General features: G+C 39.9%; 1 protein-coding gene across 3 annotated transcripts in view; it reads right to left on the bottom strand.

Moving 5' to 3' along the window:
* SPHKAP (SPHK1 interactor, AKAP domain containing) overlaps positions 1 to 24,536 on the bottom strand; it is a 74,732-nt gene extending 50,196 nt beyond the window's left edge. For 2 of the 3 annotated variants that reach the window (XM_074877639.1, XM_074877641.1), the window contains exons 1-2: positions 23,782 to 23,862; positions 4,200 to 4,302 (exon numbers count right to left, since the gene is read on the bottom strand). In XM_074877639.1, coding sequence (XP_074733740.1) covers positions 4,200 to 4,283 — 84 coding nt within the window. In that variant the 5' untranslated portion in view covers positions 4,284 to 4,302; positions 23,782 to 23,862. Of the gene's footprint in view, positions 1 to 4,199; positions 4,303 to 23,781; positions 23,863 to 24,353 lie in introns of those variants that run through there. The other variant, XM_074877640.1, reaches the window with a different exon arrangement.
* Positions 24,537 to 25,078: the final 542 nt, after the last annotated feature.

Below are 25,078 nucleotides of genomic sequence, written 5' to 3'. Positions count from 1 at the left end.
CTTAAATCTCAGACGGTTTCTTAGAAACTGGAATAGGCAGAAACTATCATACAGAAACAAGCTTCAGAAATCCTTGGTACTACTCTTCTTTGTCTCCTAAGGGCTTGGTGTGCACACCCAACATTTCAGAACAGCTAGATCATAGCAGATGTATAGTGTAGATGATAAACCCATGAAATGAGCTGGACAGTCCAAACTTCATCCTGTGGGATGTTAAATGACCCTTGGTAGTTCTATCTTTCTTTCAGAACATGTTTTTATCAGGAAGTAAATACTGGTAAAGCATCGACAGAAGAAATAACTCTCCTGAACAAATGTTTCAGTCAGGCCAGGTCATAGTTGCCAGGCTTGGGTCACTGGTTTATAAGTTGCAAGGCTTTATAGTACATTTAATTTTTGTATGCAGCTTTTCATAATAGACTTTGAAGTCAAGGGTAGAAATTATTACATGGAAGTTTTGGACAGTATGTGGTTTTTAAGTAACTTCAAGGAGATGAACAATATTAGTAGGATGATGTTTTCCCTGAGCCAGATTCTGCTTTCATGTGTGCATAAGTAGTTCTCCACATACACTTGAGAATGCAGCCAGAAATGTGAAGAAGGGTGCAATAGATATAACTTTTTTACTGCTGGAGGTTGGAGAAAATAATTTGCAACAACTTTGATTTGAAGACGACAGGTGAGAAAAAAACAGGTATACTTGAGTCCACACAGCAGAAGCTGGCAGAGGTCAGCAATCTAACGAATACAGGTTGGCCCAAAGTTGTCTGGAAAGCCTGTGGAAACTACTCCAAAAAGACAATGCTGTGAGAAAGGGAGGCACATGGGAACACGTGGGAGAGGTCTCCTTGCATATGGTCTGGTTTTACACATATCTGAATGGTGTTCAGGAGACAGAAAGTGACATTTGAGTAAGTGGTGGCAGGAATGAAGGGGTAAACTCTACCTTATGACACACAAGTTTCTGCGTTAGGACCACTACAGACATGTTATTGCTCAGAACCCTCCCATTAGTACTTCTTTGGAGGAAGGATAATTTTGGCCACCCTGAAATGCTGATCACAGTAGGGTTACACACACCTTCTATGCAACAATGCTTATAAAGAAGCCATGTGAACTTCTGGGCATATTTCTTTGGTAAGAGACAGCAATATTATCATGGTCAAAGACAAACATACAGTAAAAGTGAATGTAATACTTCTTACAGCATCTCGCTATTGTGGTAATTCTCCCTGTTAACTAGGTGTTTATATAAAGTGGGACTTTGCATATGTATTAAAACTTGCTGGGATATTCATGTTTTTAAAGGAATATACTGAAGTCCTTATAGTAAAATAATGTATGACTGAGATTATCAAAAGAGTATAAGCTTGAAGAAGCTGGCCTAAATTAACAGGGCTAATTAATTGCTGATTAATCAAATGCAATGTGAGAACCGGTATTCCTCAGAGATGGAACTCTACCAGTACATTCTGATTTCCATTTTTGCATTTAGGCATATTTTCAAAATATACTGAGCTGGTCTGTACCAAGGATAAGAAACCTAAACCTATACTACTTCAGCTGTCAGTCAGCATCCTTCTTTTATATAGCCTGCACTTTTAAGGCAAATGGTATCATTTGCCAAAATTTCCTCCTCCTATCTTGTACTTCTCCTCATTCTTATCTAATTGAGACAAGTTCTGGGCCAATCCCACTGACATACATAGTTAGCAATTTTGCTGAATTCAATGAGGTTGCTTCTGATTTGCAGAGGTACAATTGAAAGCAGATCTTGATTCATTGACCATACTTATGTGTAACAGCTGCACACACTATACTGCTGTATATCTGGTTCAGAGCAGGATCATCACACTCAGAAAATAATTCAGGATGAATTTGCATCATGCACTAAATGTGAAATCAGCAGTAATTCATGGTTCTAAAAAAAAAGTTTTCCACTCTCATCTAGAGACTCAGCCATCAGCATTACTCAGTCTGTTGTGAATCAATGAACTAAATCAGCCTCTAGCAGAGTGTAGATTAGAAAAGTCACTCTTTCCCAGAGGAAAATATTGCATACGAGTTTAGTGTAACAGCTTCCTGCTCCCTGATTTAGATCATAAGAGATTAAAATACAGTAAATATCTATAACCGAGACAACATTAAAAAGGCTCTGCTCCACAAATGAAACATCTGCGTCTTCGTGGCTGATCATCTTAATTGCTTTGGTTAATTACTACTCATCAAAAAAGATATGAAAGTGGGACATACAGAATAAGATGAGATATCAAGGGCCACATCTTCTGCATTTGTTCAGAATGATCTGTGTAGTAAGAGGCCACATCTCATATGGTTCCTGACAGGAGCCATTCATGCCAAATACAATTATTCAAACATGCTAGTCAACTGTTTAAACTGTTCTCTTGCAGCAGGAACCGATAGTGTTTCGCTCCACCACCAATTACACATCTAACATAAAAACCACTGTAACTAACAGAGGCTAAAAGAGAAGGCAATGGCCTAGATTGTGTAATTTTTTATCCTTTTCCACACAAAAAAAGAATGTAACAGATTCTATGACAATGCTGTAAAGAAGCCCAAAATATCCTGTTGTTTGTCAGAGGTGTTGGCAGAAGTGAATCACTTCTTTTAGTGTGCTGACAATCATAAAATCGACTTGTGTTACAATGAAAAGTTCAAATGTAAGGGATCAGGCAGGTGAAGCAGCTCTAAATCATGTGATAAAGGCTAGCCTTAAAAAGAGAGTGGCGCTTCTGAAGGTGCCTAAGCTGGGAGCATTTGTAAACACAGTGGTGGCACTTCTCAGTGCTGTGCCACCGTCCTTCAGTCTTACATAAAATAGACAACTCTGAGATTAAATGAAAATCGAAGATGTTCTCCCACACAAGGGATTTTCTGCCTGTTTCTACCTCGATGAAGATTTCAGTTACAGTCAGCAACTTTTTTTTAAAAATCAGGTATTTTACAAATAAACAAACCCTTTGATCAAATGAAATACTGACACTTTGTCTTTTAGCCATGTTGGGGTGGGCTGGAGAAGACCAGTCTGAGCATACACATCAGTCTGTTGAGTTCTTTTTTATATCAATGATTTTACCTTTAACAAAATTTCTGTAGACAGACAATGCTCACCCACACACCTACAGTGTGGTTTTCAGGATGTGGAAAATAGATCTTTATCTTCTACATGTTTTATCTTTCTCTCTGCTTACATATATAAATATATATTGTTGTTAATTTGAAAAAAAAACCCAAACCACAGAAGGAAAGCATTATTATTAGTAGTGGAAGGAAAAGAAAAAAAAGTAAGAATTATGGGAAAACTAAATGAACTGTGAAGTTTTATAACATTTCTGTGTTAGAACAAATGCTTTCTTATCAGCTCTAGAATTATGCCTGTGGGAGACAGTAGAGCTCTGAGGGTTATTGCAAAATGAGAGATGAAAGATGGCCTGCCCTCCTCAATAGGTCTTTGGTAGTGCCCCCTTCCCTCAGACTGTACTGCCATAATCTGGCCCTGGGGAGGAGGAATAAAAGGAAGCATCCATGGTCTTCACCTGTGTATTCTCAGTTGTACTGAAATCACCTACATGCATAAAATAATCTCAGTCATACCTGACTTTTCCTAATGACATAGACACAGAGGCACCGCTTTTTTTCCCCTGCACATCCTCTAAATTAAATAACTACACATAAATTCATTTTGAGGCAACAAAACCAGCAATGGTCAAATCTACCTGCTGGGTTGCTGAAACCTGTTCAGTCAGATACTAGGAAAGGCAGAAAAGCTGTTTCATGAAGGACCCTCCACTGTATTGACCTGAGAGAAAAGCTCTGGACTTTCAGGCTGGGTTCGAGAAACTTACCACCTATTGAAGAGCAGTCCTGAAGGTATTCACGCTATACACTGCTTTTATTTCATATTGTCAGATAATGCGGAAAAATAGAAATGTTCAGGAGGAGTTTATCTCCCATATATGTATAATAAATATACTCTGGGACCAGACAAGTATAGACCAGGCAGACAAAATTTCAAGATACCATAACAGCACCCACAATTTATTTTTCTGTATCAGTCCTTTTCTTTTTTATGTATCAGTTGAATTTTTTATTCCCCGATAAAGACAAAAGTTAAAAGGCAAAGCTATAACCTGGGCTATATCTGCCTTTAAATATAACATAAACTTAGAATTTACCTTCTTACATGCTGTGATAGAGCTTCCCAAACTGCTTGCCGAACTGTCTGTGCTGCTGCCTTGGTGCTCTGGGACTTCATGCATCAGTGGAGATTCAAAGTTGCTGAAGAACAAATAAGAAACAAACCCCCAAAAACCTTTCCAGTGACTCAGCTACATAGATAGCTCAAATGATACCAAAATACAGTTCAGTAAAAAGATGTAACTTAACTTAGATTACAAGAAGCTATCTATACTCTCCTTACTGATGTTACTAGTCTATTTATTACCTTAATTTTCCTTTTTAGGAAGAGTTTCCTGAGCTACATACTTTGGACATAAAATAGCAGACTGATGTCTTTTGACGACTAGAGGATAGCATATAGCTGCCTATAATCATATCCGCCTGTCTTGAACGACACTGTGAAAAGTGGTAATAGCTTGTTTCCATAAGCAGGCAGTGTGGAGCATCAAATGAAATAATTGCTGCATTATTTCAGGTTGGTAGACAAAGGAATGTTTGCTGCATTTTTACCTGCCTGCATAGACAGGGTAGTGATTAAAACGTAGAAAGCACAACAGGAGTGGTTGAATTCCATGATCTACGTGGAATAGCTTGATGGCTTAGAGCAAAGGTAAGTCATGTACATGCTCTGTTGTGAGTCAGTTGTACACAACAGAACTATATTTACTTTGGGACTGTGCAGATGTGAAATACAAAATGATAAAAACAAGCTCCCCCAGCCAAGTTATTTGCATGCACAGCTGGTACCACCCCCTCACCCTTTTCTTTTGGAATAGTTCAGGTCAGTCTGGTAAGATCTCCCTCCATATAATAATCAAATTGTTCCAAGCTTAGTGAAGCTTCTCTCTCCGGACGTGATGTGATTGCAATTAAAGACCACACAGTGCTAAAGGGCTATTTCTCCAGAAATGTACTAGGGAAAGAGTATACTACACAATCAAGTTCTGCTTCCCAAACTGAGTCTCTAGAGTGCTTTTAATTTATTGCAAGTCATTCTGTGAGAAGATGTGGAACATGTTGTGATAGACCATAACAAGCTACCAGGTTACCACAGCTTAACTAATAACCCTTCATCAGTTCCGACGGGATAACAGACCATGTGCAATTTTCTGGTATGCTCAATTAAAAACTAAAATGAATTTTCATAAGTCACCTTCACTGGATCTTAAGCCAATATGTTAATAGGAGACTACTTTCACTTTTTGCCCAAATTCACAGTCAAACATCAATAAGGCTACCTTTCTCTCAAAAATTCGTGTATGTATATTGCACTTGATACTGCCTAGGAGCAGTTATGAATATATCCACTCCCATAGATAAGTAATTTTGTCAATAAGAATTTTGCTGATGTGTGTGATGATATTCCATAATTATTAAAAAAAAACCTATATGTGCTGGAATTAGAAGAGTGAATGAAAAATATAAAATTAACTTAGCACTTGCTAAGTGGGGGGAAGCTTTATGAATTGCATGGGAGGATTGGATACAGATGCACAAGTGAGCCTGGTAGTTTAATTGACTTCACTTGAAAAGTATGATACCAATTAGTATTTGCTAAGATACCAGCATCATTTGCATCTAGAAGGGAGACTTTTGGCTGTTTACAAAATTCTGCTCCTTTACTCAGATTATATAGACAAACAGTAACATTTCTGAGCAGTAATTTCTGTGGCATTTGACAGAGCAAAATAGCATTTTATAGGCTTATACCAAGTTCTTTAACAGAATGAGGGACATTAAACATATAAAGTCATTCTGGTTTTATATCTTCATTAAAAATAAAAACCTCATATTCAGAGGGTCAAATATTGTAGAAGTTAAGTACCCTCCTCAAAAAGTCCACATTTAGATGCAACCTCTGTACTAGGTACAAGTCACTACTCCCAGTAGAAGCTGTGCACTGCCTCTTTTTATAAGATGCATCACTTCTGCAATCTAACAGTAAACTACAAATCAAGTCTGACCTGCAGGTTGAAGTACAAGGCCCATTGTTTTCTCCTGTTCTTCACTGAGAGGAAGACTGACCTTTGCCACTGCTTTGCCATACAGGGAGTCGATATGCTGATAATGACTATTTGCTCTGTTACTGTGTGTGCAGGGAACTGAATTTCTGGTGCATAAAGCATTGCTGAGTCTAAAAGCAACAAAGATGATAGTGTGGCCACTAACTGAAGGCCTTTTTGGACCTTAATTAAACAGTACAAATAGAATAGTACATTAAAGCATAGTTGGAAAATATAGTTGAGGGGTCATGTTCTTGAATATTAACAAATCTGTGCTATCTCTGGAGGATACTCCAGTAAGGGGTAGCACATTAGGTATTTCATACAGAAGTAAAGCTGTCTTCCTAGTCATGTGGAAAGCAAGAAGACTTGTAAAATCTTCTTAATCATTTAAAATTTTTGTTCTTTCCAAAATAAACCCACTTTTCATTTGTAAATATAGAAAAGCTTGTTAAAAGTATGTGATGAGTGAAATAAATGTAGAATGCCATTAAATGTTTTGAATGAGAAAAGGGTCCATCTTGGACTGAGGTTCAGGCAGGCAACAACAACTGCCTTTGCTGTTACTGAAATCTGGTAAATCTAAATTCTCTTGTCAGCTATCTCACTCCTCAGAGCTGTATTTCATATCCAGCTGATTACTCAAAACACAGGTAAAATCAACAACTGTGCTTCAAAGGACAAGGGACAACACATTTACAAGTATCTGTAACACTTTCAGTGCTTCTTTTTTGTCTTTGTGTTGATATTTCCTGCGCTGTAACAGTAGAGCAGAAGCCTTATTCTCATGCTGCATTGCAGTTCAAGTCTAGCATCGTGCTAGTGATATGAACTCCAGGTTCCCACTGTTTGTGCAGTCAGGGTTCACAGTCACTGAAAAATGGAATAATTTTAACAAAGAAATGCTAAATTGTGAGAGCTACATTTGGAAACAGTTTTAGACTCCACAGGCTTTTTCTCAGTGAGTTTATGGATACACAATTTCTAAAGAAGTACAGAGAAACATATACCTGCACACCTTGGCCACTATTGATGGTCAGCTACATGAACACCTCCAGGTATCAAGCAAAGTAGATATGTAGCAGTGCATACTAACTGATGCAAAATTGAGCATCTAGTTGAGCTTCTTCAGGTTGAGCATCCAATGTCACAAACCTGAGTCTGCCATAACTCAAGGAGGTGCAGTGTACGAGGTTCTGTCTATATACCTTCAGATTCACAGGTATTTCTTTCAACATGGAACATAGGTTTGGCTTTTCAACATCTCTTTTTCAATTATCTTATCTCACAGACCAGTTTCCTCTTCTCTTTCTTTATCCTGTGGGCCCTCTTTCTAAGCTTTAATTTTCAACACATATGTGATTTCTTAAGAGACCCTCCTCAGGCCATACAGCTCTGCCACCTTTGCTCTGTAGCAAAGCCAGTAAGACAAATGTACTTTTCATTAACTCCCCAGGGAAAAAACTGTTCTGTCTTTGAGAAGCTGCCTGTTCTCATTAGTTCCTCAACAGCAGGAAGCTGAAAGAAACTGCTGCAGAGATGTAGCCATCTCATCATCAAATGATAGCTCGTTACTTCACATTAAGACTTTACATAAAGCACTAGTCTTTCAAGGCATCTGGCACAGATTGGAGCCTTTTTGCTACAAGATAAAGCAAGCTGTTGAAGATTTCAGGTCCCAATTCTCACCTTTGCTTGGCTCCCCTTATTTATTATGTGATGGACAATGCTCATCTGACTGAGATGTGCTCATCTGATTTAGAGCTATCATGGAAGGCCACAGGCATAACAAGGAATCTCTGTTAAACGATTGTTCATCTGTGGATTTTTCCTTTGGTGTGAGAGATCCTGATTTACAATTCAGCTTTTGAAACTGAAGCTGGAAACCTGGACCCATTACCCAGTGTTAAGAAGTACACCATTTTCACTTTAATATTTCCATTAACAGAAGAGTCTCCACAGTCACTTATTTGTCACCAGGTGCTGTCTTTCTGATTCATAAATTATGACTGATACTTTTTTCCTACAAAGCTAAATGATCTCACAAAGTATGCAAACAAATTTCTTGGAAATTAGAGGACTGTAGTAAATAGCTATGAGGTTTATGGCCCTAACTGTAATAACAGTACATCCTTTATTATTGGCCAAAATGCAAACGAATTGTTTCTATTTCCTTACAATGAATAATTCAAAAATACTGACCTTGATGACTCAAGACTTAATCAAAAAACCACAGCTGCTCCTAAAAATAATTATCTTCTTTGCAGATGTGGCAGATGGTGCTACATCAACTAAGAAGAGGTAATTTAAAGAATTCCCCAGGTTATCACTAAAGAAAATTAATCTTGTGAAACAATATCAGAAACTTCAACTTCCTACTATCTTGAACAAGCATAACCAGCTTCCAAAAACTTGCTGTTCAATAATCATTCTTAAGGAGCAATTTCAATAAATAGTAAGTGATCATTTTATATATATATTGAATCAATCCTATTATAGACTAGGGCTTTTCATCTTTTCATTGTGATTCCTAATCTCAGCGTTTTGAACATCTGAAACATACTGATCCATGAAAAAGATAATCTTGATGAATGAAACAAACTTGAATGAATACACTGACGTTTCTCAGTACAATTAACTCCAAGCTATAGTCGACTACTTTTCTAATGTTTTGCTAATATTTGTACTGAACACCATGAACCACAAAAAAAGGAATGAATCTCATTTTGAAAGAGAAATATGAGACAAGTGAAAACATGGCAAAATACTTCAGCATGTTCTTACCTTTACACTTGCAAAGAAACCTGAAAACTACTCAGAAACTGAGGAAGACAGCTAGCTTAATCCACACCCTAAGCAAGCAGCAGTTTTGAAAGGCATGCAGCATTCAAACAGCATCCCTTAACTTCAAAGCCTTTTTGAAGTGGACAGTCACAATCTTTCCTCATGCTGCCTTTCAGATTTTACAGTTTTAAAATTTACCTTTACATGTAAACAGGTCAACAAAGCCACTAGCAGTAAAATCTTTAGATGTAACAGTGTCAAAGTTACTATTTTAATCCATAGAATTGTTTTTTATTCAGTCTGGACCATGTGTATACTTCAGTTGGAGCACAGATGGTTAGTCAAACAGATGCTCTATAAATATCTCAAACAAATGTCTTTCTGATTTTGTTATGGATTTGGAACCCATGTGCAGAATATAGTCATTGGCAATATCAGGGTCTGGTCTTGTAAGGTATTCGCAGACTTGTTTCTGTCTCCCTTGGCTGTTATTGACTTCACTGGGAACTGAAAATACTGAATACTTCCCATCATTATCAGACCTGAGTGTCTATGCAGTCTAACAGGTACAGGATTGGGTTGCTAGTTTTACAGATCAGTGCACTGAAAAGAGTAGAAGTTTAAGTGCTTTATATTCAGATTGCTCATTTCATAATGTCTATTGTATACTCTTGATTTACATTTAATTTTTATTAGTGATACAGCTCCAAAAAGTCCAGGTCTTTAGCTACATGCTAATGAAAAATAGGAGCAGAGAAAAAACAACCCATACTATGGTACACCACACAATAAAAAAGCTTTTTCCTTCCATGTTCACCGAGCCCTGGATGCCCTTCATTCTGCTCCAAATTCAAAAAAGCAAACAAATCTAGAAGCCTCTGCAAGCGTTAGCAATGATCAGCCTTCTTTCAAATCATGTTTTTAAAATATTATAAAAGAACAGACAAGTTTTACTGAAGCATAAATGTAAACCAAACTAACTAAATTTTATATGATCTACTTAGAAATATTCCTTCCTTCCTTTATTTACTAATTGAATTTTTAAAGGAAAAATAACAAGGTTTTATGTACAAGTCTGACAAACTTCTCCACATTCAATGGTTATGGCAGGGTATACTCAGATGAGAGTTGACAATTAAATCAAAGTGTTGGCAATCAGGAGCTGAATGACAGATGATTGTGTTGTGGGTTTTTTTGATGGTTAACTATATTTCAGTAGTTTACTGACAGAGAATCAACCCAACATAAACTGGGCTTTTACATACAGCTGATAGGCATTCTGTCTTTTTTCCCACCTATCCCTGGATCTGGCATGACTTTAGGACAATTCCAGGGGGACCTTTGTTATGCTGGTAGAATGGCTACTTACTAAGGAAACCTTCTAGAAAGGACAGGCTTGGACCTTGGTCAGAAGAGACTACAGGAAAAGCACATGAGGAACCATGAGGTCTCCTCCTGGCAGGGTGCATAAGGCAATGAAAGAAAATGCCTAGAATGATATGTAGGATGCACTGGTAATAATAATTTTTTAAGAGTTCCTGATTTGGAGGAGTTTTAGAAGGTATAAAAAGAAGCCCTGGATCGACAACTAGGGAGCAGATAAGGTCTGATGAGGAAGAATGACTGAACCTGGAAAAGATTAAGGAACAGACCCTTAAATTCATGGGGGACTAAAGGACTGCACCTTACGAAGATGGACTGAAAGATAGCCAGGACTGCTTTTCTGCCCTAAAAGCAAGGAGTCTGGGACTCAGCTCTGGAGTGCCAGCTAGGTGGGAAACTAAGGCACTGTTGAGGGTTTGACTGCAGGAAAGACAGGAAATCTTGTTAAAGGAAGGATACTGCAAACTAATCAGTCTGTATGTATATAACTTAAGTGGGCAGTGGTGATCAGGGAGATAATTTTAGAGAGATACAGACTGAATTCACTATATCCAGGTACAGGTATTACAGAAACAACAGAATAAACCAGTTTCATTTCCTCTACAGCAAAGCAATAGGCTTGCTCCTATTTAAGCCTACTAAGTCAGTAAGAAGCAATACAAAATCAGAAATATTCTTAAAAAGATGTCCCACAAAAGTATTCCTTATTCATCTAGCGTATGTAGGTGTACTGTACAATAGCACTTGTCCTTGTGCTGTAGAAAGGAGGACAAAGAGTTGTCCTCTTCCACAAAGTTGTTTTTCTTCTCAAACAAGAATGTTCATGACTGTGTACTTACTAAGCAACTTATATTATTACTGCACTTTTGATGGCAATGCCTATTCCTCATATAGATTATGTTGTTAGTGCAGCACAGTGTAATATTCCAAGCATGTGATGTTATCTGATCTTCCTTCTTTTAAAGATGATGAAAAAACATTGTGACACAGCTGGAATCTGGTGAAATTTGGTCCAAATTAAATACATAACAAATGTGCAAGCAGCTCCCACAGATTTCAACTAGAAATGGAAATTCTCAGCATTTTTCAAGATGCAGTCAAAGACGTTGCAAATTAGGCTTTAATGCCATAAACCACTGAGTAATTTTTAAAAGTCTGTTGTAAATGCTTCTATTATCTAACAAGCAACTTGTGTTCTCTGACTGCTCCTCTCATCCTTTTGCTATGCACAAACTGCCAGGTGGGCATTTCAGGAGAACCAGTGGAACACAACATAGGAAGAAACCTGTGATTTCATGTGGAGGATGTTAACCTTGGCTTTAACTAGTTTGTTCAGTATTTTTTGGCATCTTGTTTATATCATATAGCCAAACTTTAGAGTCAAGCTTCTCAACCAGCTTTTGCTATTGACTCATGCAGTGCATTTCTGATTCTGAGCATTATGTCAAATACTGACAAAACAGGCCTCAAAGTGCAGCACATGCAATCAAGTATTTCACTATCTGACAACTTTTCTTACAGGTTACCTTTTAAAGATCTCAAATCTTCCCTGTAAAATCTTTTCATTAATTAAATTCAAGACAGATACAAAGTATTTCTGAAAGGAAATGTGACAAAGATGTTTGTAACTTAAAAGTAAATGCATATGTCTTGATTTTATTTGAATAGAAAATGCACGTAGCTAATCAAAACTTGCTAGCTGTTCCAGTGTTTTCCTTTTTAGATTGATTACAAATCAAATAGATTGTAAAAGTGTAATTGAAATGTCGTAGGTACTCAGGATTATGTGCATGATAGGAAGGTGAACATCGCTTTCATGTTTTGAATGACGTGTTTCTGTTTGTCAGACTTTCTGAAATTCTTTGTACCAGCTCTCCTCAGAAATAATAAATCTAGCTTTGGAAATCTGACATTAACAAAGGGCTTACTTGTCCCCAGATATTTAAGGGAAAACTTGGAAATTTTCTACTGTTGTAGAATCACTTTCAGCTACTTTAATAGAAGGTAAAGGGCAAAGCTGCTAGTGAAAAGGGACTGGTGATACTAGTAAACCAAATTTTTAAACACAGAATCTGAATTATGGAACATCTTGAGGCTGGTGTATGACCAGCTGAGAGGCCATAATATCATGCTGTACACCGTTTCTTATTACAAATCCTAGAATTGACTTCAGCATAGTGTAGTTGAAGATGCAGTTTTCCATGTCACAGAAGTTAATGTTTCTGAATACTAAAGGAAATTATAATAAAATATTTATTCCAAATGCCTGAAGACTCCCTAGCCACCAGTAAGTCACAGAACTAATCAGTAAAGCATGACAACCTCTCTTGTCTTTTTTTTTTTTTTTTTTTTTATTTTGGGGGGGCATTTCTGAGATACAAATCAATCAGAGTAGAGGGAGAAAGAATAGGGTCAGGAATTATCTGAAGTATTATCAGGAGTCTGTGTGGCATACGATTAGCTGAACTGGTGTTATGCCATGCCTTCTATACCACAGGGACTCTGCTACTGCAGAATCATCCCTCCTACCACCAAATAACCATGCTAGCCTGTGTGGTTGTTGAAATTCACGAAGGAGTTAGCGTGTTAAGTGGAATGGTCAGATTACCCTCATCCTCAACATAATGGTGGCTTGCAGATATTTTGGCAAGCCACCAAAGACCTCTTGATTTTCTGTTTGGCAGAACGGAAGATCTAAGCAGGTATTTTGAACTCACCTGCTTGAATTCTTCCCTTCCACCCATCCCCAAGAGAACCAAGACTTCGCTGCTGTGAGCATAGCCGGAAACTTTGGTAGATATTCTTCTGTGGCGAAGTCTACCCTTCTTCCTCAGTTCTCAGAAATAACATTACCCAATTGTAAAATAATTTCTACAGCTGTGAAAATGAAGGCAATTCATAGTCCATTGTCATTCCTTTCCTTGGACAGGCAGCTTCACTGACACATCTATATACTCAAAAACCAATTGGTTAAAACCACTCTGTGTAGTTGTGATGTTGGTCCCTACTAAACTCAATTCGATTATGGTAAATATTTTACTTTAACAATATCTAAAGTACATTCAAAAGTACTTATCTAGTAAATATATTATTTCTTCAATGCTATTCTGGTTTCCAGCTCTTTTTATTTGAAAGAAAGCCAAATTGGTGTAGATTCCTGCTAAATCTTTCAAAATGTTGTTTAGAATTTTAATAGTGTTCAGAAACAAATATGTTTTTACCAGAAAAATAATAGTCTAAAAATAAGTGTGTTAATCTAAAATATTCACAGAAATTTCCTATTCTCTTTAATCCAGTATTGTTTCTATGACACCTGCAGTTATATTTGTGAACTATCTAGTTAAAATGTCAGGGTATATTCTGAAGTTATTTTGATGCCAAAGAATACATTCTGTCATTGCTTATTCACAACAAATCTTATTTTAACACAATTTACATGCCTGGAATATTCCTGAACAATTCTGATTTGCTAATATCCAAAGGAACACAGATCTTATCAATTTTGATGCTAAACTAATATGTCAATAAATAGCAATCTATAATAATTTACAGAAAACAAGGCCTCAAAACCCACTTCGTTAAAAGTATGGGATTTTTTTTAAAAACATAATAACATTGTCAGACATGAACAAAATGAAGCTGCCTCTAATTATCTTGGCTTCTAATATGATAAAACATACTTTTGTATAATTCTATCAAGATACTGAAAATATTGTCTTTGGTTTAGCTTCCTTGAAGTCGTGAAACTTTTTTCCATGGACTGTAATGTGATTAACAGGATTGAGTGGTAGGTATAAAGGCAACATTCTCAATTTTTTCTTATCTTATACCAGCATAAGGAAAGCATGAGATTTCAGTCCAAGAAATTATGATTGAGGTTTTTTTGGCAAGATTAATCCTTCTTCTTCCTACCCCCTAAAATATACTGCATTTCTAACTATATATAAAGAACATAGGGCATTATCTCTGAGAGTCTAAAGGTGAATCAGATCAATTAATTATTGATTTCATTAATCTAACTTTTTTCCTTGGTGGCATGATGTAGATAAACTGCAGAGCTTTTTCAGCCCCTGCTTTGCAATGAACTCCAGAGTAACTATGAAACTGTTGTGATAACTGGGCTTGAAATGTTTGACTTGTTCTTGCTGGGATGCACAAGGTCCAGCAAGACCATCTGCACCATTGATTGAGCTCGGGTTAAGCTCTCAGATAACCTTATCATTACCTGCAGTGTGATTACATGAGTACCTTAACTTAGTATTCTTGCATTTACACTTAATACAAAAATATAGACCAGACTATGCGTAGACGTGGATTTTCAGGTATTCACTCAGAAATCAAGAGGAGAGAGATTTGGTTGCAGAGAATCTGAGAGATACTAAATTGCTCTTTGATGCCACTTGCTCTTTTTCATGCTTGGTCCTTGCAGATGGAAGTGTTTCTATTAGGTGTTAGTTTAGGTACAGACAAGTTCACTTGCACCACAGTCTAGGAATGATCCTACAATAACTTCAGTGAAGCTGACCATGTAGCTGGATTATACATGATGAACAAAAAGGTTATATATATCGACCATCTGTATCACAACCATTAGCTTGTCCAGGCGTCTTTTTTAAAAATAAAAATAATATGGCAGCATGAAATTGTTGTGTTTTGTAATGCATCCAAAAGTGCCAAATGACCGTAACTCACAGTACAAAGGAAGCTGAAGGTGCTCACTGTCTCTGAGGCAGGGATGTTACCCTGCTTCAGCAGAGCCCAGCAGCAGCTATGCTCTTTCTATTAACTCAAAAGCAGAAGTTGCCTCTTGTTTCATGTCGTTGGGTGTGTTTGAGTTTTACTCTGATCAGCACAGCAAAGTCTAAATTCTTTTGATTCAAAGGAAAAAAAAAAGAGAGGCATGCACTTAAATCCAGGTTTTGCAAAACTACTATTGTTTTATTACCAGGGGATCACTGTAACATGTTCAGCTGGAGAAAGAGGCAGTATAATAGAGAGGTCTAGTTGTATGTATCCAAAAGCAATCCATGTCAAAGTAAACTAGTCCTATAGACTCTTCTGTTGTTGTTGTTTTTAATTACTGGATTTGGTTTATTATTTGTATTTGCATTGTTTGTTTATGTTTTGTCTTTTTTCGGTAGTTACTCATTTTTCTAATACATGATACCTCAAAAGCTATGCCTTTTGAATCAGAAAATCATCTGTTGCACTAAGCAAATATATGCTTACCTATGAATAAATTTTACTTGTATGAAGTAAAAAAATGCTAGTGATGGTAGTACCCAAAGACACCTCTTTCTTATACTCAGATGTGTTTTTCCATAATGTACATAATTTCCATAATCTTATGAATATGGCTGTACTTTTAAAAGTATCAAAACTTAGTATTTGGTAACTATGCTAACATTTAAATCACATCATGCAAACCACTGATACAGTTCATATATGCTACTTTTAAGATTATTAATAATGTCACCATTGGATTTCACTAAATTTATAGCATATATTACATTTAGGATTGAATTTATTGGCAGGTACATTTAGCTAAGCTCCTTAATAGCCGTGCTATTACTTCTGTATTTTTACATATTCAAGAAACAATTGGGATTTTTTGAGTTAAGGGGAGGGTCTTGTTCCAGAGTTTGTGTGAGGATGACAGGTTTTCCTTTCAATATCACAGTGTGCAAATCTTTTCCTTTTAAAAATAAATGAACTGTTCATTTTATTGGATGCCTACAATGGTAATACACATTTTTCACTGAGAAGGAAGACATTGCCTTGACAACATGGAAGAGGAACAATCTATAAGTACATTGTTGAACTATTACCCTGCTGATTTGATCTCTTTCCTTTTCAAACCGAAATAGCATAGATAGTTACAAATTAACCTTGGGGGAAAAGGATTTGGACCTAATTTAAACACAGTTCTGAAAACTAAGAAATACCTTTTCTTTCTCCTTTTAATATTCTGTAGAGCCACTGCATGTAATGAACAGCTCCACTGCTGGTGGGGGTGCACTATGCCTGGTATTATGAAATTCTGATAATGCAATCTCACAAGGACTACATGAAGACCACCTAAGTTTTTCATTGCTGAAAGAAAATACAAGTCCAGTCCTATGGGACGTTCTAAGTAAACTGAGCCTTCACTGAAGTGAAACTACAGTACTCAAGTAACTTAAGATTACTGCACAGACAAGCACTGCAGTTGCCCTTGGCCTGCTGAATGCTCTTACTTTTACAACAGCTCTCTCAGTGGGCTGAACGGTTACACTCAGGCTTTTTGGACTTACCTAGCCTATACACGCTGTGCTGTCACTCCAACAAGAAAATTCACCTTCATGCAAGAAAAAAACCCTACAAATCTAACCAGTTACATAGTTGCCACTAAGTAACTAATTGTATACCATATCCCACCACATGTGTCTCTGGTGTATGTTTGGGAAAGCCAATCATTCAAGTTAAACTATTATCCAAGTCTAGGCACCCTTTTAAACTCTGTGCATCTTTCTGTTTAAAAAGTTTGAACTGTAACACAAAGATGTCTTAGTTCAATGAATTACGTTTTTTCAGCGATTCACATAATAAATCAAAAATTTTCCAGAAAACAAAATACTCCTGTAATACTTGGAAGCTGCTTATTGCAAGTGCATGGAGCCAACTCAGTATAGAGTGTAGAGGCTAGGTTCCAGTCTTAAAATGATCACTTAGGGTTATACAGGACTTGTTGACCAGTTTTGAATTTCACTAGGTGGGAAATGTGCACTGCAGCATCAGGTTCTGTGTTAGAAGTTTTTAAAAAGTCCTTTTTCTTTCAGCTATAAATTAAATTTAAACAAGATTTAGAAAGGAAACTTTCTTATGTAGCAGTCAAGAATAATATAGATATATAATAAACTGTGATGCCACAGCCAAGAGAAAACATAGCTTTGATAAAAAACCACTGACTACCTATATGTGTCACGGGCATTGGCAGCAGCCAGATATTTAATAATATTCAGGCAAGTTCTGAAGTGAAGAAAATTAATGAGGGAAAATAAAGAGATTAATGAAAATAATCCAAGGTTGACTAGACTAAAAAAGAAGGTTTAAAATTCATACTGGGCACGAAGTAAATCCTAGCAGTCATAGTATTAATCTGCATGTACTAAATTTGTACTTGTAATTAAAAGAAAAACAGAAATATCCAGTATAATTTTTTCCCTTTAACTGAAGCAGGAGGAATGGAAGGTGTACTGTACATGCACTCTGAAGTACTATCTAATCCACTGATAAGCAAAGAGGTGGTTAAAAAATTGGGAAAAAACCCCCACAAGTTTCTGATACTGAGCTCCTGATGTATGTAATGTGTTTCAAAGCGCAGTCCCTATGGGTGCTGGGCAGGCTTTCCCTCCCTGCTCCTCCCCAGAGAGCACGGCCAGCACTGGCCAGAAGCCTGCATAACAGGCAGGGAGAGGGCGAGATGCTGCTGCTGCATTTTGTCCAGTGTGTTGGTAATTAAAGCTATTGTTCTGATGTAGAAGTTTAATTTTTTCTTCTGAGAAAAATCTAAAAGTGCCTTTTCCACTTCTGGGTGAATGCTCAAAACTACTTGGCTATTAGTGCTTGGGTTCCTGGTCCTTCACGTTGAAGCTGTCTCCCCATTGTTAACTAACCAAATACTGTCTCTGAGTGGCAGCTGGAGCATTCCAGCTGAGTTTGAATGAAAGTAATTTAGAGCAGTGTACCTGGAGGGACCGCTGCCGGCATCCCTGCAATCCCAGGTTGGTATCCTCACTGGAGTGAGCTCGCTCAGCTTCTCCTATCAGCCTGTTCCTGCTCCTCAGCCCCTCTGGCACACAAGAAACTCTGCTGCCTGAGTATGGGATTTAGTGTTCTCACTTCTGGCTTTTCAGGCACCAACCATGGCTTAATATACTGTTCTTTAGAGGGTGCTCTAATTTACAATTTTGTAGACCCAAGTCCTAAGGGAACAACAGCTGCATGAGCAAGTAACCTGAAGCAGGTTTTAGTGCTAGGTTTCATCATCCACAGTGCAGATAAAGGCTCCCACCTAACCATGCCTCCCTCCCTCCTACTTGGGGTATGGTTTAACAAACAACATGTAACAAGAAAGAGTAAAGTAATTAACATAGGGCTGAGGAAGGAGATGGCAAAACCCTGCTCACCTAGTAAGTGTGCTCACAATGATGACTGGAAGGAGGTCATCACCTAAATTATATATAAAATGAACAGCATGGCACCAACTTATGGACATATTAACTGTCACTGATACCTGCTAGGGTTTTTCAGGTCAATCCTGGGGGAAGGACATTTGAAGGAAAGGATTGAATTATGAAGAAGAAGGGTTGGTACATACAGGCAGAACTGTGAACAGTGACTGACACTGTTACAGGTGCTGCAGTCAGAACGGGGAGAAGTGATGTAGAGGAGTAAAGCAGGAACCAAAAGAGGAGATTAATGGATGTTTGCAGGAAAAGAAGTATGGAGTTCATGTGGGAGACTAGGGTAGCCCAGATTAAAGAAATCAAAACAAATGAGATTGGTTAAATAAATGAAGAAGTGGAGATGCAAGTCTGGAAATAAGCAATTGTTTTTTGTCACTATAGTGCATACTGGTAAAACAAAGCATGGAAATTATAGTTCATTTCTTTACTGCTTCTGCAAGTCTCCCTCCTCCTGTCACCCACAGTCACACTCCCCAAGGGATCAGATTCCTCATCCACAGACTTACAGCCTTTGACAATTTAAGTTCCTTCTGATTTTAGCTGAATTTTTTCTCCCCTGACCTCACTGAAGGAAAACATATCTGATAATTGCTGCCTATGTTTGACAACATAGGTTAGCCAGGATAATGAACTGTTTAATGCAATTTCCCATGAAAACAGGATGCAGCATGTCATTGCAAGAATTCCCACCACTGACAATCAAACCGACATTGTAAGAAGGTAGTGAATATCCAAAATGATAACATTGCATTAGATAAAATTTCTGGTCACTCCACTCAAAACATCTGGTAAATTCATCTGCTCATTTGCAAATGAAAAGCATACCCAGCAAGTATTAAACTGATTCCTCTGGTTGGGCTGCAGTACTGGTTCTGCACAAGTGCAAAAAAGCAAATTTCATCCATATATGTGACACCAGCTACTGTTCTAATGCATGCAGTTGTCTTGATAATGAAAGTTCTGACATTACACTCTTGTTCAGGGGGTTTCATTTGCCCTCTTTTATTTAAATAAGTTTTGTAATGCATTTGTTTCTCTTTTACTCACAGAGGTGGAAAAATATGGAAAACAGATCTGCAAGCTATGTGGTCAGTCTCACCAAATACCACCCACCACCCCCTGAGTAGTTGTCTTAATTTCATTCCGCTCACCACTGACAACTGTTCAAAATAAATTCTTAGTGCTGATTCCTGTTGGTTTATGTGCTGCTGGTTTTTGGGATGGTTGGGGTTTTTTTGTTGGAGTTCTATTTTTTTTTAATGATTTCTTCAAAGAAACTGTTATCTCCAGCTTAGTCCCATGACTGTTGAACTTCATAATTTGAGTCTTTGCCTGCAATTTTGTCTCCTTCAAGGATCAAAGTTTTATTTCACTCATTCCTAAAAGCATCTTAGTACAAAGCCACCAAATCTGCTTTCTGTGTTATACAAGATCTGGGCTGCTTTGCTGGACCACACGAGCAGCTGTCAGCTGAAGTCTGTGACATTAGTGTTACTGTGTAAGTTACCAACGGCAATGAGTGCGTGCCACATGCCTACTGTCTGTAAGAAAGGTCTGATACAGCCGCAGCTTTTGGATCTCCTTAGCTTTGAATATCTTAACTTACCTCTTTGCACCTGTGGTCAGCTCTAGCGTATTCGTCACATGTAAAAAATGCTTGATTTCCAGCAGGACCCTATAAAACCAGAAAGGCCATTCTCTGTGCAATATGTGCCCAAGTTTTCTGCCATGCCAGGTATTACTGAGATGTAGCAAAGATATTTCATTTCATCTTGGTGATACAACATGGAGAGTAAGTGTCTCAGAAACAGACATTCTTTGAGATTGTCTTTTCACTGTTCAAAATATAAAACCTGCTACATCTCATCTCTGTTGGGTGGACATGCATTTTAATTGTTTTGAATTACTGTTCAGTCTAATGTTGCTTCTAAGCCCCAGTGCTACTTCTAATTCTGAACTGATGAACACTTATTATCCCCCCTTTTCTTTCTAGTATTCACAGAAAAGGTGTATTAAAAGCATGTGCTAGTCCAAAAGATGTGTTTGAAGACTCTTGCTTGTCAGCTAAGACTGCGTTCAGATATAGGCTTGGCCAAAAATTGCGCATGTGTATAGGTTTAGTTTCATAAGCTTGAGCAGAGGAACTGCAGTTTTACTGAAAGGGGGGGTTTTATCTCCTTAAGCAGCTGTGCAACAGCATCCCAAATAGTCAGTGGCTTACACAGGGAACAGAAGCACAGAAGTTTCTGGATCATATGTAAAAAATTCAAATATTTTTCTTCCTGCCTCTCCCCTGAAGAGGCAAAGGACAAGTCGGGATGTTTAAGGTCTTAATGTGGTTTTGTTTCTCCACCATAAAATACCAATAAATTGTTATAGACCACAGTTCCAGCTTCCTAACTGTGATGTGCACCAAAAATGTCTTTTAGCTGCTTGAAGAAAATATGACAGCTACCAGTTCTGTGCAGTTCACTGCAGCTGCTCATCTGATCCCCAGGGTAAGCGTTCACTGCAAGAAGCTACTGCCAGAAATGTTAATTTATCTGTGGATGCCCAAAGGCCACTAGCCTGCTCTGCTGTGCTCTGCAGTGGCTGCGGGCATCCAGACCCAGGGCTTATGTTTTTGCCTTCAGATCTGGAAGCCAAAGCAAGGGAAGGTATTGAGCAGGAATTAACGTGCACCCTGAGTTTACGCTGAACTCAGGTAGTGATCGTAGTGTGTGATAGGAGTCAGGAAGGTGGGCAGAGCTGTAGCCTTGGTTTAGTAAGTTGGGTGTAGGTGAGTAAGATCAGGTGTGAATACCACAGAAACAGGCCAATGCCTGAAGTGATTCTGTAGGGAAAATGCAAAATACTATTTGATTTATAACAGTTCAGCAGTGAAAACTTTCTTTGGTAAGTTCTGTAAACTCTTGAATGCTAACATTCATTGTTTGTATTTCTCAACAGCTGCTGTAACTAGTTCCCAATTAAAGTTGCCCATATTGTATGGTGGGCATGATGAGCTGAAGGTGTACAAGGACAAGTTATCTGTCCCATGGCTTCCCAGGTGTGCTTTTTTCCCCAAGGTTTCCCAGTGAGGACAGGAATGGCTGAAGAAATTACTCGCTGTTCTGGTCACCTTCTTTCCTGGAGTCCTCTGACCCTCATTCACAGACAGAAATTATGAAGCTTACACAGCTGTTCAGCAAAGAAAGGGTTACCTTGATTAACAAATAACAGCATACCAGCTGTTAACATACCAGCTGCAGGAGATGAAAAGGAGAACTGTAGTTAGTGCAAGGAAGTCTGACTTGCTTAAGCTACAGGAAGAAAAATCTCTCATTCTTCAGGAAGAAGAAAGAGGTATGTGGCTCACAGGAGCAAGATAGGCCTTGGCCTTGCTACAGAAATAGCCGGTGTTTTCTGGGTAATGGGCCTAGCTGGGGTGAAGAGATGACCAGATGGCAGAGCTCTGGAGGGGAGTAGGACTGGTTTGCTCAGTTCTAAACAGTGATGAAAAGCCTAGCAACAGTTGTGTGGAGTTGGGAGGTGGTTGTATGCCTATGAGGAGATAAATGTGTAACAATGAAAGCAAGCTCATAAACAAGGAAAGCAGCAGCTTGTCTAATCTTTAAGACTGTCTCTTTGGAATATCTGTTTTATCCTGATCCAGGTTACTGAGGTCAAGATTTCATTCTACCCCATTTTTCTTGTAGAGTGTGAAATACAGGATGTCAGATCAGATAACCTAAAAGTCTCTCTGGCCTTAATCTCTGAGTCCCTCTTGCTTTCAGATTGTGACTTCCCATAAAATACTAAAGTTTGTATAATCACCTTGGTATTCAGCATGTAAAAGTTGTCATGATTAACAAAACAAACAAACAAGTGAAATCATTCTCATTTCACCCTGAAATGCAAAGGGAAAAACCAGGAAGGGCTATTTCTAGATCGGGCAATTCAGATCAAAGTGCAAAAACTTTGTCAAGCTTTGGTCAGTAAATGTTTATTGATGTGAAACGCTATTCAGTCACTCTCTTTGAGGGGTTGCTTTAAAGCTTTATATTTCCTTCAAGTAAATAAAAGCAATTTTTCCTGCAAGTAATTATCACCCACTTAAGCGTTGTTGTCCCTCCCTCCCTCAGTCCAGTCAGTTCCTCTTGAGTATTCAGGTATATAGTTTTGCTACCTTCCTTTTAAGGCTGTGCTTTCTCTGGACATGATTTCTATCATTTTTATCACTCGTCTCTCATCAGGACACTGCACTGGAAGCAACTAAAACAAAACAAATTGTAATAATTTGCAGCATATGCTTTTTATCTCTGATAGCCTGTATCATACTTAAATGGTACAATTTCTATAATACTTTTGTTTGCTGCTATCATCAAAATGCAATTTACTTGTGATTGTTGAAAATTATGCTTAACCACATCTTGCATCTCCGGTAAGCTACTCCTATCTGTGTATCAATTTCCGTCTTGAAGGAAGTTTTGCTCGAATCTCTTGTTCATAAGTGCTATAAATACATGTTTGGTGGAGCAAGGATAATAAAAGCACAGTGATTTTTAGGTTTTCCTTTCATTGTGAAAGAATCTGATTTACTAGGTAGCATACATGTGTTGAAGTGATTTAAGCACAATATCCTAAAGGTATTTTATTAGGCACTAATTAACTTACCGACTTTCTTAAGATGCTACGGTATGAAAACCAGCTGTCATAGCAAAATTAGATTACTGTTTTTTTTTTTTTTCCTCCTATTTTAAGAAAAGCCCTTCAACTGCTGCATTTCAAGTAGGAGTATAGCCACGGCGGTTGACCACCTTCGGGCAGGTAGCAGCACCCCCCCAGCCCCTCTGCAGCTGAGCACGACTTGCCGGTGCCCGCTCCGGCGGCTCCCTCCGCTCCCGAGCCCGGCCCGGCCGCTTCCTCCGGCCGCAGCCCCGCACGACCGGCCGCCACCCGTCTCCCCCGCGGCCACCCGGCCGCGCTCCCCCTCGGGTGCCGCGGACGCGAAGCGCGGCGTCTCCGCCGCCGCCGTGTCCCCGCTCCTCCGTGACCGCCCTCAGGCGGGGAGTGGGGGGGGCCACCCCTTCCTTGCGGGCTCCAGTGCCGCGGTAAACCCGGGCGGGGGTCCTCGGCACCCAGAGCGGCTCCTCACCGGGCGAGGGGGGCGCCGGTGGGCGTCCGGAGGCGTTACTCACCGGGCAGGCAGCGGGGACCCGCGGGCGCCCAGCGCCGCTCCTCAGCGGGCAGGGACAGGCGGCACCCGCAGCCGTGCTCACCACAGGCGGCGGCGGCCCCTCGCGACGCGGCGCGGCGCAGCCCCACGCGCGCAGGCGGCGGCGGGCGGGGAGGGGCGGGGGCGCGGGCGCGGGCCCTACCTGGGAGCGGCGGGCGGGGGGCGGCCGGGCGCGGCGGCGGCGGGCGCGGGGCGGCCGGCCATGGCGGGCGGGTGGCGGCGGGCCCCTCCGCTCCGGCGGCGTCGGGGCAGCAGGAGCGCGGCTGCGGCGCGGCGCCTCCCGGCCCTGCCCTCTGCCTCACTCCTCCCCTACCCGCCCCGGCCACCTCCCCCGTCCCTCCCTGGCGGCCGGGCCCCGCGGTGGCGGCGGCGGGCTGGGGGCTGCCGCTCCCCGGGGCAGCGGTCAGCGTGGCTCCCCACCCCCGCCCGGGGCGGTGCGGGGCTGCGACGGGTCCGAAAGCGGCACCTCGGTCCCGGGTTGGCCGGGCGAGCGGCGGTCACCCGCGGCGGGGCCGTCCCGGGGAATCTTCACACCTGCGAACCGCCGTCTGGCAGCGGAAGGCGACGGCAGGCAGGGGCCGGGAGGCGGCTGGTCGGGGTTAATTCTGTCTCGCTGAAGCGCTGTAGAGGCTGCGCTGAGGCTGCACCGAGTCTAGGACGCCTGAAGAAGTTGCTGGTGTTGTGCTCGGTTTGTGGTGTGGGAACTGGGACGTGACAGCGGGGTGCTGGGTGACTCCAGCAAGAACGAGGCAATCGTTGCTGACTCCTCGTTATGAATGTCGTGATGTTCTTAGAGCCCCAGCCCCGTTAACCATGTGATTTAAATGACAGGGGGTTCTTTCTTTCTGTCTTCAGTGCAAGACTCGAGAATTTAGAAAAGCAGCCTACTTCGATAACTGCAACTTACATCTTGTTTTGAGCTCCTCTAGTTCCTTGAGCTCCTTTGATTACATGCAGCATTTTCTTTTTTTCTTTCTTTTCAAGAAAATACTAAATGTCTTGTGGCTTGGCTTTGTCATGTTTGCGCACCCACGTCTGAAAATCTGTGCAGTACGAGTTATTAGAAATGGTCTCTAATCATGGAGAGGTGAGATTAAAAGTATCTGAGTCATGGGTGATGCACGGTGCAAACATAAGTTATTTGTGAAGCCTGAGCTAGAGTGTACGCAGAGCCTCCTGGGTTCAGTAGGAGTCCTTTGGCTCAGGTGTGAAATTTACAGGGCTGGAAGACAACTGTCATCACCTTGTCGTTGCTGGCA

Source organism: Strix uralensis, chromosome 9, assembly GCF_047716275.1.
Source record: "Strix uralensis isolate ZFMK-TIS-50842 chromosome 9, bStrUra1, whole genome shotgun sequence".
Classification (NCBI taxonomy): domain Eukaryota; kingdom Metazoa; phylum Chordata; class Aves; order Strigiformes; family Strigidae; genus Strix; species Strix uralensis.
Note: the sequence above shows the minus strand (reverse complement) of the source record. Positions and strands in the feature narration are given on the sequence as shown.